General features: G+C 35.5%; 4 protein-coding genes and 1 non-coding gene across 5 annotated transcripts; 2 read left to right on the forward strand and 3 right to left on the reverse strand.

Moving 5' to 3' along the window:
* Positions 1-209: 209 nt before the first annotated feature.
* LOC114518173 (vesicle-associated membrane protein 3-like) lies at positions 210-2,425 on the reverse strand. The gene is made up of 6 exons (XM_028538117.1): positions 2,338-2,425; positions 2,126-2,168; positions 1,308-1,386; positions 1,134-1,213; positions 959-1,010; positions 210-572 (listed from the first exon to the last, which is right to left on the reverse strand). Coding segments are annotated over exons 1-6 (285 nt in total). The 5' UTR covers positions 2,340-2,425; the 3' UTR covers positions 210-543.
* Positions 2,426-2,621: 196 nt separating this feature from the next.
* Trnas-aga lies at positions 2,622-2,703 on the forward strand. The gene has a single exon. It is a non-coding gene; the product is annotated as a tRNA-Ser (tRNA).
* Positions 2,704-2,968: 265 nt separating this feature from the next.
* On the reverse strand, positions 2,969-6,634 carry LOC114518132 (ATPase family AAA domain-containing protein 3-like). Its single transcript, XM_028538067.1, has 17 exons — positions 6,335-6,634; positions 6,157-6,233; positions 5,941-6,042; positions 5,798-5,857; positions 5,651-5,720; positions 5,486-5,558; positions 5,294-5,386; positions 5,075-5,144; positions 4,931-4,998; positions 4,767-4,854; positions 4,618-4,674; positions 4,423-4,548; positions 4,176-4,352; positions 4,030-4,100; positions 3,738-3,911; positions 3,432-3,540; positions 2,969-3,356 (listed from the first exon to the last, which is right to left on the reverse strand). Exons 1-17 carry the CDS (start codon positions 6,564-6,566, stop codon positions 3,159-3,161), a joined length of 1,845 nt encoding a protein of 614 aa, XP_028393868.1. The 5' UTR covers positions 6,567-6,634; the 3' UTR covers positions 2,969-3,158.
* A 357-nt stretch (positions 6,635-6,991) lies between these two features.
* Positions 6,992-9,476, forward strand: LOC114518274 (dolichyl-diphosphooligosaccharide--protein glycosyltransferase 48 kDa subunit-like). Its single transcript, XM_028538237.1, has 11 exons — positions 6,992-7,171; positions 7,399-7,509; positions 7,598-7,684; positions 7,768-7,871; positions 7,982-8,076; positions 8,155-8,352; positions 8,472-8,516; positions 8,603-8,750; positions 8,825-8,945; positions 9,021-9,127; positions 9,241-9,476. Exons 1-11 carry the CDS (start codon positions 7,009-7,011, stop codon positions 9,394-9,396), a joined length of 1,335 nt encoding a protein of 444 aa, XP_028394038.1. The 5' UTR covers positions 6,992-7,008; the 3' UTR covers positions 9,397-9,476.
* A 19-nt stretch (positions 9,477-9,495) lies between these two features.
* On the reverse strand, positions 9,496-13,503 carry LOC114518273 (lysophospholipid acyltransferase 5-like). Its single transcript, XM_028538236.1, has 16 exons — positions 13,053-13,503; positions 12,405-12,463; positions 12,128-12,176; positions 11,932-12,038; positions 11,766-11,859; positions 11,632-11,669; positions 11,495-11,554; positions 11,343-11,390; positions 11,194-11,267; positions 11,010-11,118; positions 10,829-10,915; positions 10,548-10,667; positions 10,418-10,464; positions 10,207-10,354; positions 9,975-10,127; positions 9,496-9,836 (listed from the first exon to the last, which is right to left on the reverse strand). The coding sequence occupies exons 1-16, from the start codon at positions 13,141-13,143 to the stop codon at positions 9,723-9,725; spliced, it is 1,398 nt and encodes a 465-aa protein (XP_028394037.1). The 5' UTR covers positions 13,144-13,503; the 3' UTR covers positions 9,496-9,722.
* Positions 13,504-14,630: the final 1,127 nt, after the last annotated feature.

The raw sequence follows: 14,630 nt of genomic DNA on the forward strand, positions 1-14,630 counted from the left end.
ACTGCGTGTTAATTACATTGTTATATCAATACTTCCGTTTATTAAATTCCGCGTTGTCAATTTTACTGCGGTTGAGGTCTTGAGGATCACAAGTCACACCACTGTGGACCGACTCAGCGTGTATTAAAAGTATTCGGTGCCAATAATCACACCACAGTGGCTGGCGTTGCATTAAAAAATGAGGAGAAATAAAGAAACAAAAACTGTAATAATTATTACTTATTTATTCAGTTATTTATACATATAATCGAGAGTATTAATACAGAGTTTAGGTGAAAATTACTCCCCACACATTTTACAATTGCAGCTCTGACATTCATGCAGTTCCTAACGCAGACTGGGGCAGTACATTTCTGAGGAATATTTAAAGGAGTGACATTTCTAAGATATTTATTATTGATACCATTTTACTACCAGTACTAAACAATGCTATCATTTAATAAATATATAAATCAAACTAAGTACATGTGAATAAAACTATGATGATGTCTGCATTCAGGAAATTGCTTACTCAGCTGAAGGTTAAGGCAAACATCGAATATGTTAGTCTGATTGTGTGGCGGCAACCCAAACTAAAAACAAGAAATACCAAACAATAAATAAGATTTCTTTGCATGTGTATTATATATTAATGTGACAGATCTATGACAGTTGTGAAAAGTGAAGCCAGGCTAGAAAGCAATATAAAAGAGTCAGATTTGAGGTGAGGCATTGCTTGCGTGTACCCAGCTAATTGTTTGTGTTTATGTCTGTATGTATTATTAGTGACGTGTTCATTGGCAAAGTAATAAATAAATAAATATTGAGAGAAGGATTCACAGGAGGAGGCTTTTTCAATTAGGCACATATTAGAAAGGGTGTCAACAGAGAAGTGGCTTACTAAAGGGGGAATTATTAGGATGCAGGGGTTATTTAAGATTGGACAGGAGCCTCATAGAAAGAGCACAATGATACTTACTTGCAATGACAGCGATTATAACGATAATCACGACAATGAGGATTATCCACATCTGTAGTTAGAAACAGTACTATTTAGCAAAGCACTTTTAGTTTGACTGTTTCCCATCTGTCTTAACAGCCGAGAATGTGGCGCCTCAGACTACAGTTTGTTTGAAACATCTTCAATTCATTACCTTGCAATTCTGCCACCACATTTTTCTTTTAAGTCTGTGAGCATTTGTGTCAAATTGTGCAGCACCTGCTTGTAACTGATCTGTAAAATGCACCAAAAAATTAATTGGTAACAAAAGCGAACAATTGCGGAGATTATCACAACCTTGGAATATTTGAACTTGAAATTTACATACCTGCCCTGTCGTCAAGTTCGGAAAGTTTCGCATCTCTTTCTAATACTTTGTCAACATTAACTTTCATAATATCAACAACCTAATATTGAAATTGAAAGTTTTTGTTGTACAACCACATCCTGTAATTATTGTTTCACAAATAATTAAAATCAATTGATTAACAATTACAGCACAAATTGGGTTAGTTAGATACAACGAGTTAACACAAATATCTATTCATTCACAATTCAAATGACAGCACAATATAACGGCACTTATAGGGAAGTGGAAAATGGTTTCTTGTGAAACCTGGATCATTTGGGTAATACCATTTCTTTTTGGCAATGCCCGGGCAGTAAAAATGAGTTTAACTTGGTTAGAGATAACATAGGTAAACATCTATCATAATATTTGCATATTGAAGATATTCCCAAAGGAAAATGCCTTGTGGCAATGCAGCATACATATTGCATCAAAATTGAAGATTAAATCTATTTATCAAAACAGAAGTGATGCCTTCACAAATCAGTGTATTACCAATTTCCAAACAGTTATTTACCAATATGTGGGGTTAGTGCACTTGGGTAGGGATGGTAAGCCAAAATAACAAGAATCAATTGAATCCTGTTGGCCAAAATTTCGTTTAATTGACAATATACGCAATTTCAACATACTGTAAACCATATATATTTATACTTTCAATATGTATATGCTCGAACAATAGAATGTTTTTTAGGTCAGTTTATAGGTGCATACAAGTTCAGACTTGTAACTTGTTTCAATAATCTATTTGTATCTAAACTTTGCTTCAAACAACAAAATTATAATATAAAGCCCACCTCATCTACTTGCCGTTGTGTCTGCTTTAGTCTATCCGACGACCTATAGTCAACAGCAAAATCGATGTTAAATACACTCAAGAACTATCTGATATATTCATGTGGCACGCTACCATTATCATGTTTTTTAATCGTTTATGGTAGACGATAACTCGTCGCATTTAATGTCAGATGCTCAAAATGAAAGATCTATTATTAAGGAAAGTACTTACATTTTTTATTTGTTGTTTATTTCAGATCTTACGGAGGAAAATAAATGTGAAAGCCGATGAACATAAATTCCTTCCGATCTTCTCGCATGTTTGACCGCCTAATTAGTATTACGTCACACAACGGCTTACAAGCGGCATGACAATATTATTCTGCCTGATCGCAGGCCAGATGTTACAAAATATTTCATGTTTGACATCAGTTTTTCCAAAATATTACCCCACTGTATTATCCGGGGAGTGTCCACTACGTTTTATTCATCAATTTTGACCTTTTTACTTCAACCGTAGTCGTGGCCGAGCGGTTAAGGCGATAGACTAGAAATCTATTGGGGTCTCCCCGCGCAGGTTCGAATCCTGCCGACTACGAATTATTTTCCACCATATCACCTTACGTTTTCTTTCCGAATTTTACCAAATATTCTTTAATCTTTCCACACGTCGTAAATGTAACCAGATTTTTATCTTTACTATTTTTCAAATTCATTTTCAGGTGAAAAATCGAAGAGATGTTTCAGGTTTTAAAGCTCTCCTCAGTCCCTGCCTGCGCCGGCCCGCACGTAACCCTCCGCCTGCATCTAGAAAAAAAGGGAGGCGGACTAGAAGATAACAATATTTCACATTCTTATATATTATTGCCATATTTGTGTATTTTTAATTAAATATTACCAATAAAATTAAAATGCTTTTGGATAAAACCTATCTAGGATATTTGTCCTATCAAGAAGTTGGATTGGACTGGATTGGACACTCTTTCTCTGAACATTCTATTCTCCAATCTTCCTGACACAACACGTTTTCACGGTTTCAAGAGAGGAATCTCTCTAACCGTTAACATTTAGACTAGTTTCATCGGATGATCTCGGAGTTTTCTTAGAACCTTTAATCATAAGTTTAGTTGGTGCTATTGTATCTCCTCTCTGCCAGTCAACTTTCTGGCCATGTTGTGATATAGCCTCTTCCAATCTTTCTTCTATCATTGCTTCGGTTAGAATACCATCTTCTGAACCAAAACCGCTCGCCTGAATGAATTTAACGAATGATTAAATAAAAGACGCCTCTTTACCATTTTTTATTTCATCATTTGCAAAACATACCTGCCAGGAAACAGCAAGTTTTGCGATTTCTCGACCAGATAATCCTTCCGTCTTTTCAGCAATTGCTCGACACAATGTATTGAAGTCAAAATTGTCGATTTTAAGCCGCCTAAAAGATGTGAAAGTCAAGCTAGGCGAACTAAATTGTAAAACAAAACTGATTTATTTGTAGTTTGCTAGCTATGCATTTTCAGATGATAAATAATTGAAACCGTGGTGATGTACCATTCCTTATAATATAGCTACCTTCCACTTCTTTGATAGCTAGCTTCTAAATCTAAGCCTTGTATTTTATGCTTTCCTTACCTTGACTTTCTTCCTGTGACGGCAGCATTTAAAACATAATCCTCGAAGTACTTTCGAACAAGTCTTTCTCGTTCATCAGTTGAAGGGAGTGAAAATTCTACCATTTCATCTAAACGATCATTGATTGCCCAATCAAATTGATCCGGCTGGTTGCTGGCGAGGACAAGCATGAACCTTACGGGAAGAAACATTGTGATTTTTACAAGAAACAGTCGGACTCCGTAATAAAGTTTGGGCAGCATTATTAATATGAATAGCATAGATTTATAAAAGAATCACTGCTAATGGCTACCTTCTTGATGCTTCTCCTGTACGATAAAGAAATGCATTAAGTGTACTTCTCATATCTTCACTTATATTCTCCTGGAAAAAACAGGTTCTGATGATAAACTAAAACGTAAAACAACAACAAAAATAGACAATTCGTAGTTCACGTACTGTGCTTCTTTTTCTTAGAAAGGCATCAGATTCATCAACAAACAATAAAACACCTTTCCCACTGCTTGATGCCCAGTCAAAAACTTTATGCATTGCAGTGACACCTTCTCTTCCCATAGGAGCAATATCACCTCCTGTCATAATCGCGTAGTCCATGCCCGAATGCTTTGCCAGACTCTAAAATGATCGCAATAATTCGCTGAAGACGAATGCAACTAATTGCTATATGCTGATAACTGCTCATTACCTTGGCAAACATTGTTTTCCCGGTGCCTGGCGGCCCATAAAATAACAAGTTACGATAAACTCCGCCATTGCGTTTAGTGTTGGCAGTTGCACGTGATATTTCTTGCAGTCTGCTTTCTAAGGAGGGCTAAATAAGAGAACGTTTCTGTAGTGCAAGTATTGCCGATAAAAAAAAGAAATAAAAAAATGCCAATACCTTTAGGATTATTCCTTGCAACGTATCTTGCGGTCGCAGAAGCCATCTTTTTATCATCTTAATTGGATAGATTTGCGAAGAATATATTTTTATTTTGTTTGCCAGTCACAACAGCAAGTGAATAATATCTATAAGCTTTCAAAACCTACCAAAATGGGATGTCTGACTGCCCCAACAGCAGTTAGTCTTGATGTTTCACGAATTAAGGATGGTTTTCCTAACCTTGCTTCAATGTATCTTGTGAAGAATAGAAATTGTAGAAAAACTCAGGAACTGCGTGGACTTGAAAAATGCTTCATGTCTTGGAACTTACCTTCCTACAACCCCTGTAGCTTGTCTTGCAGCATAAATGCCAAAAGCAAAAAGGGTTATTCCTGCAGCCTAAAATAACAACACTTGGTATTAAAAATACTTCAATGGCTTATCGGTATATTATAAAAAGAAAAAAAAATCTTACTGCAGCTGTTACTCGATCCCAATCTGATATGAAAGTATTTACTCCTGTACCCAATATACTGCCAGCAGTTCTAACAAATGTTCATGAATACATTAGTTGGTATTTATTGGTTGATATATGCAATACTGCATGCTGCAATAGTCAAGCTGCAGAATTTTAGTTTTAGGATTCTGGTCAGAATGTATTTAGTTGAGGTGTCTGTCAGGTTTTAGAGCTTACTTTATAGATTCCAAAATAGTTTGTCTTCTTTCTGCTGCTTCAACTTTGATTTGTTCCAGGCGAATATCTCGATTTTCACGTTCAATTTTTGCCCTAATCATAACACAAGGTTGTTGATTACATTTGAGTAAAGGTTTTAAATGTTTTACTCAAAGAACATGAATGTTACACATTGATCATGGTAGAACTTACTTTCCCTTTAGCTCCGCCTGAAGTTTTTTCATTTCATTTTGATGTTTCAGTTCGGCTTCATACTCAATTGTTTCTTTAGAAAACAAAATTATTAAACAACCTGATAGTTTAACGAGTTCTTAAAATCTACGTAAAATTATGGTATAGTTGTAAATTGTCTCATACTTTTTCTCAAAGCTTCTTGTTTCTTGACAGACTCCTCTTGTCGCTTCAGATTCTCTTCATTTACACTCCGCTATAATTTCAATCACATCTACATGTGGGTATGACTGAAAGGTAAAACAGGACAATCTATCATATTCACATTAATACCTGTTGGGACAACTGATCTTCATATCGCTTCCTTGCCAGCTGATCTTGATACTGGGCTTTCTAAAAAGAGAATTAAAGTGCTTAATGATTCTGGGTTATAAAGTGTATGATCAGCATACATTCTGTAGGAGATCCCTTGTTACCTGTTGGTTATGTTTTGCCTCCTCTGCCATTGTCTTTCTCCGTTCTTCCTGTTCTGCTCGCATTCTCTCAATATCAATTTGTTTGATACCCAACTCATACTCCTAAATGACCACATACATACTTTGATAAAACTACATATGACAAGCAAAATTGCCTAAATATACCAACAAACCTATACTGATTATTACAATAATTCAATACAATAATATAATGACCTTAATTTTTTCTTGTTTTTCCAACTGCTTTGTTGATTCTTGAACATGAGCAAGATCCAGCGCATCTTTAGCATGTCCTGTATGAAAAATTTATCCTTTTGTATCATTCAACTCATTGAGGTGATTGAACAATTTATCCACAACAAATATCTTCGGATATGATATTTTTTATACGTACTAGACTTGTCCAACTCTCTGGCAGCCTGTGCAGCCCGTTCAAGTCCAGTTGGATCAAAATTGGCCCATACAGGGGGCTTTCCACCTTTGCCATTTTTATCACCATCCTTACCCTCACCACTCCCTGCCCCTGGTGAATTATCATTACCATCATCACCACCAGTAGGTGGGGGAAATTGAGGTGGGGGACCTGAATAACCAGGCTGCTTATTTACGCCAAATAACCACGACATCCTGAACAATAAACGAAACTTTTGCTATTTTATATCAAAATGATGAAATGTTCTGCATATTGCGCTTGAGTGTGTAGAAAGCACGTGTGACGACCTTCGACCGGAAGTGAATCAAGTCATGTCCAGTCTTTTCACGCAACGAAAAAAAATGTTTTGAACTATTATCTATGAACATGCAAGCCCTAAAAAAGAACACTGCCAAATAGCAAAATATAGATGAACTTGGATATATCATCTAACTTTCTCATAATTTTTAGCTGTAAAATCATAGATAAAATGTATCGCAATTCGCAAATTTTGGAGGCAGCGCTCCAGATATTTACAGCTCACTGGCATGGATCTATGCTCCAGTGGCTCCAGTTTAAAAGAGATCAAATTGACAAATTCCGAGAGATTCCGGCATTTTCCGATCGTCTGTACAAACTGGAAGTTCTTTTCCAAAATGGCGAGAAAGGACACGTGTCTTTTGACAAAGGGGTTGGCTGTTTTTTGCCTTTTCGTGCTCTTCTCTGCAAGTTTTGTCCATAGTGCTGGCAAAATCCTTGTGCTAGTCGATAATATTAACACGCAGGATACACATTCGATTTTTTTAAACTCGTTAAAAGGTTGGAGTTTTAAGCATGCTATTGTGTACTGTTTTGTAACTTTTGTTGCCATTTGTTGCATATTGTAGTGCAAATATGCTTTGCATAAAAACTACAGGCTGGAATTGAAAAAGGCGATTCGTGCATTTAACAACACAGCTTGCATAGTATCCGAGGCTGTAAGCTATACTACTCCGTTTACTATAGTATCTAGGAACTATAAGGTTTTCGTCTTGTTTTATTTTAAGATAAAGGTTTTGAGGTGAAAATCAAACTAGCGGATGATGCAGCCCTTAGCCTAAGCAGATATGGAGAATTTTTGTATGATCACTTGCTGTTGTTGTCCCCATCTGTTGAAGGTAGAGTGGAAGAGTTGTACACTTGTTAAACTGTGGTTTATACAGAAACATGTATTTGTATTTCACCATAAATGATTCTAATGTTTAGAATTTGGAGGCTCTGTAAGTGTGAGTGCTATAACTGAATTCATCGATGCTGGCCGCAATGTTCTTGTTGTTGGAAGCTCTGATATTGGTAGGTGATGGTCTTGTGTCAAGACTCTTTTTTTTGCTAGTGCTCATTCAGTTTTAACATAATGGAAAATTTGATCTTCCAAGGGGATCCAATTCGAGAACTTGCTGGTGAATGCGGTGTTGAATTTGATGAGGAAAAAACAGCTGTTATTGATCACATCAGCTATGATGTCTCAGATGAGGGTGAAGTATGTACAGCTATTACATGCTGAATAAATACATACACTTAAATACAGCAATCAGTGAAAGACATTTTTGTGGAGAGAAACATTTCTAGAGTTATATCATTGCTTTACAGCACACCAAGATTTTATCAGCTCCTTCAAACCTTCTTAAAAGTCCTCTGATTGTTGGACAAGCCCCAGCAGAACCACTTCTTTTTAAAGGTGTTGGGTAAGCAAATTGATTGGCAGGGTTTGTTTAGTAATTTATCAAAGACAATTCTTTTAATTTTCAAACATATACTTTTAGAATGACTGTTGATCCAGACAATCCTCTTCTCTTGGAAGTGCTAACAGCTTCATCGTCGTCATATTCCTATCACATTGACATTCCCATATCAGAATACCCTCATGCTGTGGGCAAGAGCACCTTGTTGATCACAGCAATGCAAGCTCGAAACAATGCTCGTGTAGTGTTTGCCGGCTCTTTAGATTTCTTCAGTGATGAGTAAGAAATCACATTATTGTAGTGCAAGTCTCCAGATAAGCCTCTCACACACTTGTACAAGTAATACATTACTTCACAACAAACCAAAATCTGATGATTCTTGCAATCTCTGTTCTTAGATACTTTCAATCATCTGTCCAGTTTGCAGTTACAGGAGGAGCAAGGTAGGCAATGTTAAATCCAAAAGCTATGAAAATGACATGTCCAAATAAACCAATCATTCACCTCTTTTCTCCATTTCTCTACTCAGATTTTCTAAATCTGGAAATCAGCAAGTGGCAACATCCCTTGCTAACTGGGTTTTCAAGGAAAGTGGAGTACTTCGCGTAGGGGAAGTAAAACATCATCTTGCAGGAGAGACATCCCCACCTGCTGCATATACTATTGGAGATGTTGTTGTAAGTCAATGGAAAACTAACCTGTTTTCCTCACTCAATACTAGCACTATAGATGAAGTGAATTTTGTATTAAGGTCTACACAATTGAGATAGAAGAGCGTGTCAATGGAAAGTGGATCCCATTCAAAGGAGATGATGTCCAGATGGAATTTGTCAGAATTGACCCATTTGTTCGTACCAAATTGAAAAGGAAAGGTACTGTCACCTCTGCAATATTTCAGGGAAATAAATATATTTGAAAGATATAAATATATCTTTATTTTTTTCAAGATAACAAGTTCCATCTTCAGTTCAAACTTCCTGATGTCTATGGCGTTTTTACCTTTAAAGTTGATTATGAACGTGTTGGGTATTCCTTCTTGCATAGTCACAGACAGGTATGGAAGAAATACCAAGAAGAATGCCAATTTGATTTCATGACTGCAGTTTTCCTCTTCTTAGCAAAATATTCAGGATGATTCCTAATTGTTGATTCAACTTTTTTTCGTAGGTTTCAGTTCGACCTCTGCAACATACACAGTATGAACGTTTCATATTCTCTGCCTATCCTTATTACACCAGTGCATTCTCCATGATGGCTGGGTTGTTCTTTTTCTCTTTCGTTTTCCTGTATCATCGTAATGAAAGCAAGACCAAAGAAGACTAGGAAAAGTGTACAATTAAAAAACTTTGTGTTTAAAATAATTTAGCGTAAAAGAATGCTTTTAATAAACTGTTTTTACAACCCTGAAGTCTATATTTGAATATTTATTAAATTTTTTACAGGATATCGGTTGGTGGGGATCAATCTTTGTAAAGACCTCAATCTAATCAAATATATAATTTAACAGACTTTTAACATTTGTCATTTGTCAAGACACTAACGTGGATATTCGACAGCACTCAAGACAAACTCGTATAATCATATTGTAGTTATAGAAGATTTGGTAACTTTCAGATTGGAAACAAAATCACTAAAATGCATTTTTCATACTACTCTTTCTTCTTGCTTGATTCCTTAGTTCGCAATGAAGGATAAATAAAGTTGTAAAATATCACCCAAGCCAGAACAAAAAGATGTGGAAGGGCATATGTTGTTTTGTAAACCTGAAATATAAAATACACTTACTGTTTATTATGTGCACGACACATTTAGTATAAAGCTATTTTGAAGAAGCTAGCTTTGAAAACAGACATAGACCACTTTATAATTAACTTAACAGAAGCAGTTAACATGTTTCCTACCTGAAAAATCCTGGTCCATGTAAGAAGTACAAAAGGCAACAAACAATACGACATTATAAATGCCTTTAGGAGATACATAATAACCCATCTTATCTTGAATATCAAACTAGTTGGGCTAATCTTTTCTTCACCTCGACCAAGAACTGTGAGAATCTTTATAAATAAAATTTGCAACAGACATTTTTAAACGAAATAAAAATATACTGATAGATTCTAAACTTCATAAACAAACCTCTTTTTCAGCATTGATGTAAAAATACTCTGACGAAAAACACACAAAGTACCCAATATATACACCATGCCATATGGCTAGGAACATCAATGTGATCACATGAGATAATGTCTTGTTGCCCAAAAATCTTAACCGTTTGAATAAATATCTAAAACACAAAATGTAATATGTCAAAACTTCACATTTTAGGAACTCTGGAAAATATATTCACCTGCTCATCCACATATTGGTATTGACGTTAAATGAATCAATGACACCCTAGAAAAATACACAATGGACATTAGCTACAGTTTTGAAGTGGTCCAATTAACATTGTTTAACGTCTGACAATCAATACTTACTTGCAGTGTGATTGTCGTCTCATAGATTGTTATCTTACAATTCTTTAGAGCATCCCAACGTGCTTCACCTAATTCTGTTCTGCCATTATAAGTTAGACCACTCATAATACAACTGCCTTCCTATAAAACAATCTTCATTTTAGAATAGAGTGTGCATGGTAAAACTCTAATAATGGGAATCTGTTCTTGAAACTGCTATCTTGCAATCAACTCCCTGTGTTTTCCCCTCCCATATATAAGCTAACACTGAATTCCACCCAAAGTTGAAAAATTAAACTTACTGCAATGAGCCAAACTGCCAAATATTTACAAAGAGCTGCTCTACCCCACACTGTAATATATGCAAATTTCTTTATCAATGACAAAGTCTAAAAAATAAAAAATATATACAAAATTTATAATAATGTATTCATTCCCATAATTACTGTTAAAATTGAAAAAATTCTACATATTTCTAACTACCTCAAATTCTTTGGAAACCAAGTATGCATTATTAAAACTAGGCTCAATCAATGCATGAAAAGTCAGATAAACAATTCCAGCTGCCAAACGAAGAAGACCTCTCTTAATCCTGTCAATAAATTATTATGGTACTTGAGCAAGGACTTGTTCAATATGATTTGGTCTGTGATGTATGTATACATACTTAATGTTTTGCTGATCATGCTCTGGAGGGATTAATGTTCCTTTAATGAATGAAAGGTATCGAGACATTGGAAACTAAAACAAATAAGTAAAATTATTATAAAGTTGAATCGTTTGTCTTTGACTAAATACCACAACTGATGACTTTACCTGTGGTCCAACAATAAATGATCCAAAGAAATATGCGTGGCCAGTCATCTGGATATCATGAAGGAAAGGAGAAGAAACTCAACTAAGATTATAATGCAACAAAACAAGAAATAATATATCATGTTATAGGAGTAATGTACTTAGTAATTTACCTCTAAAAAGCCTGGTGGAGTTCTTAAAGCCATTTCTTTTGTATCAGCTGAAGCTTTTTCCTAATATTTTAAATAAATTATAATTTAATAATTATAATGCTTAAACAAAGGCCTTTGATAATAATTATTTCATTTACCAAATCTTGAGCCCCATCATAGGTATCCCATGCAACACCTTTATAGGAAAAAAAATGATAAAAAGGAATTGTGCATGTGTATACACTCTAAATGGTTATCTCTAGCAAATAATGTGGTATTAGGTGTTGCTTACCAAGTAAACGCAACACTAGAATACATTGGGCTGTTGTCCAGGCAATATCATATAGATCTGTTGAATAAACCCAATAACCAATAATCAGGTAGCACTGAAAAAAAAGCAAAGAAACACAAATTACTCTCTGCTCAAAGTGATATTTAATCTAGTACTAGAAACTTACCATTTGAAAGGCGAAGCTTGCTATAATCATCATAGAGTTTGGCCCAATGAGATGAATTAACAAATACTGTACTATTATAGCAACTACGGTATGAAGACCTTCAAGACCTATGGGAGAAAGATTTTGATTCGTTATTACAATAAATTTTGTCAAAAAATCAGATATCATAATTAGTGAATAATATATTGTACAGTACCATATAGAAATACTGCCAGAAATACACCATATACTGTTAGAAAAAAATGCTAAAAACAAATCATAAAAGGATGGTTGAATAGATAAAATGCATGGTGAGGATTGGACAATTAACATCCTATATATATGCACAGTCAAGATCAACTCATTTTGAGAAGAATTTTGATCAACTCCTTTTGAGAGGAATTTAACTGGTAATGTTCAGCAATATACAATAAGCAGTGTTTTCTATAAACAAGAGGTCAATGAGTCAATGACTAAGTATATGCATATGGTACCTGAAGAGTTGGATTCTTCTTGTACAAGATAAGACCATACACAAATGCCAAAGGATAAGCTATTGGAAAAACATATGAACAGTTTATGTTTTGATTATTGCCACATGCAATCATGAAACAACTAATTCATGCAAAGCTCTAACCTGACTAAGTGCATGATTAAAACGATTGCCTTGTAGTAACTTGTTTTTGTTTAATGTTTAAGAACCATTGAATTTGTTACTGTGATTTGCAACTTGTTGGGTTGTAGTGGACCATTAGAGCTCATCAGCTCAACCACTAATGCATCAGGAATTAGTCACAATGAAATACAAATGCATGCGAAATACAAAAGAACTGACCAGACTCTGACCTAGAAACTGACAGCAATCGTGTTTACTCGTGATTAAAATTGTCTGCTGTCAAACAAGGTGTCGAAAATAAAAGTAGGGCACTTCCTGGTCACACAAAACCGCAAAATAATGCGTAACATAATTGCTTCCCAAAATAATAAAATTATAGGATTCTATATTTATTCTTAAATCTATGTATCTTGGACAAAAAGGCATTGTTTTTAGGACACCATTGACGGGACCGTCAGCAATCAATAGTCAGGACGGCATGGTCTCATCAATGTAAACAATGTGAAATCTTTATTTTTTAACTTACCAATAAAAATTCCAGTAAGAAGTCGTATTACAGCGCCATCCAGGCCAGTCAAATTTACTAGTGGTTCAACACTTATCAAATGATAGCCCATTTTAAAAAGAAATCAAAAATTATATAAAATTTAAATCACTCTAACAGGTCTCCCAACACATCATCGACACGTGAGAACGAACGCGAAAAACGAAATCCGAAATCACAACGATTGACCCCGAGTCAGGGAGATCGTATCCTATCGTCGTTGTTCGTATCTTCAAGCGAAAACACAGATGGCCCAAGCCATAATGGTATTATAGTCTCTTTGTTTCCTTGGTGGAAATTGCATGCATTCGTAGACAAAACAAAATAAAAATAGCTCTTTGTAAAGGCCCTTCGAAATGAAGCTCCCTTCCTTTTCCACGACGGATTCTCGTTTGTATGTTGCGCACAAGGATTTTAGTACTATTGATGACTTCTTGCACGGGTATTTTTGGGGCAGCGCAGAACTTGTGTGGGTCTTTCGCGCAATTCTAGAAGTTATCTTAACAGCCATGAAAAAAAGATGCAATCAACTCTGAAAGTTTTCTCATTTTGTCTCCGCCAAAAAACAGGTGATTGCATAACGAGTTGCAATTGTCTCCAGTATGAAAAGCTGATCCAAGTCACGCAAAGAAGATTAAAGCTTGAAGCCTGAAAAAACCCGAAAACCTCTAAAAATATAATCAATTGGTCATTGTAAAACATGCTGGGATGCATCGAAAATGTTTTTCAATTGTAATTCTCCCTCATCTTTCATTTTTTTACATCGCGTGACGGCTCCAATTGTGTCAACGGGTATTTCAAACATCACTAATGATTGATGCAAATTGTGGAGACAAAACAAGCATTATGGAACATACACGCAATGAAACTTACTCTTAAAGTCATTTCATGGTTATAACATAACAAAATGCGGTAGCCTGTGCTTATTTGCATTTAAAAATACTTCCGTTTGTCTTTTAAAGTCTGGTAGATGCGCCAGTAGGAAGCCGAGGAGGAATGATCCACAGAGAATAATACATTAACATTGCGTGTTCATCGTTTCTTTTATCATGCAAAAACGATAGACACGCATGACGAAACGTCTGCATAAGGCTCTTAAAGATCGAATCCTCTCGATTATCAACAGCATCTAAATGCAATCTCATCGCACAAGACGACGAAGTGGGGTTATCTGATAAACGAAGAACCATCATGAAACATACGCCAGTCTCTTCTTCTAGATTAGCCACAAGGATTTCACAGGGTGCCTCGCTTCACAACACTGCCAAGGGCTATAAAAATTTTAAAAGATCCGCGAGGTAGGTATTCAGACTTACGCTTATGTCAGTAATTCTTGGAAAGTTTGTATGATCAGTTGTTGAAAGGTCGTGACACAAACGAACGCTTACAGTAGGACTGCGAGTTCTCTTCACTGACGGTTTTTATGAAAACAGTTTTATCGCCCATACCTGGCAGTGTCATAAATATTATATTTAATTTATCAAAACTACTCTCCTCTAAAGGGTTATTATATTCGCATTCAACAACAGATACAATATTAGAGTAACAAAATATACTAGG

The sequence above is a fragment of the Dendronephthya gigantea genome, unplaced genomic scaffold (assembly GCF_004324835.1).
Source record: "Dendronephthya gigantea isolate DGI-Jeju-01 unplaced genomic scaffold, DenGig_1.0 000010F, whole genome shotgun sequence".
Taxonomy (NCBI): Eukaryota; Metazoa; Cnidaria; class Anthozoa; order Malacalcyonacea; family Nephtheidae; genus Dendronephthya; species Dendronephthya gigantea.

Coding starts and splice junctions, on each gene's coding strand:
- LOC114518173 (XM_028538117.1), bottom strand. Junction 1,214..1,307: donor CGAACTTGACGACAGGGCAG/GTATGTAAATTT, acceptor TGCATTTTACAG/ATCAGTTACAAGCAGGTGCT. Junction 1,011..1,133: donor TGTGGTGGCAGAATTGCAAG/GTAATGAATTGA, acceptor TTCTAACTACAG/ATGTGGATAATCCTCATTGT.
- LOC114518132 (XM_028538067.1), bottom strand. CDS start 6,566: ATGTCGTGGTTATTTGGCGTAAATAAGCAGCCTGGTTATTCAGGTCCC. Junction 4,855..4,930: donor GCTACAGGGGTTGTAGGAAG/GTAAGTTCCAAG, acceptor ATTCTTCACAAG/ATACATTGAAGCAAGGTTAG. Junction 3,541..3,737: donor GTCACAGGAAGAAAGTCAAG/GTAAGGAAAGCA, acceptor CACATCTTTTAG/GCGGCTTAAAATCGACAATT.
- LOC114518274 (XM_028538237.1), top strand. CDS start 7,009: ATGGCGAGAAAGGACACGTGTCTTTTGACAAAGGGGTTGGCTGTTTTT. Junction 7,510..7,597: donor GTTGTCCCCATCTGTTGAAG/GTAGAGTGGAAG, acceptor TCTAATGTTTAG/AATTTGGAGGCTCTGTAAGT. Junction 9,128..9,240: donor TCTTGCATAGTCACAGACAG/GTATGGAAGAAA, acceptor TTTTTTTCGTAG/GTTTCAGTTCGACCTCTGCA.
- LOC114518273 (XM_028538236.1), bottom strand. CDS start 13,143: ATGGGCTATCATTTGATAAGTGTTGAACCACTAGTAAATTTGACTGGC. Junction 11,268..11,342: donor CATTTATTGTTGGACCACAG/GTAAAGTCATCA, acceptor TATTTGTTTTAG/TTTCCAATGTCTCGATACCT. Junction 10,916..11,009: donor TGGTTTCCAAAGAATTTGAG/GTAGTTAGAAAT, acceptor TTTATTTTTTAG/ACTTTGTCATTGATAAAGAA.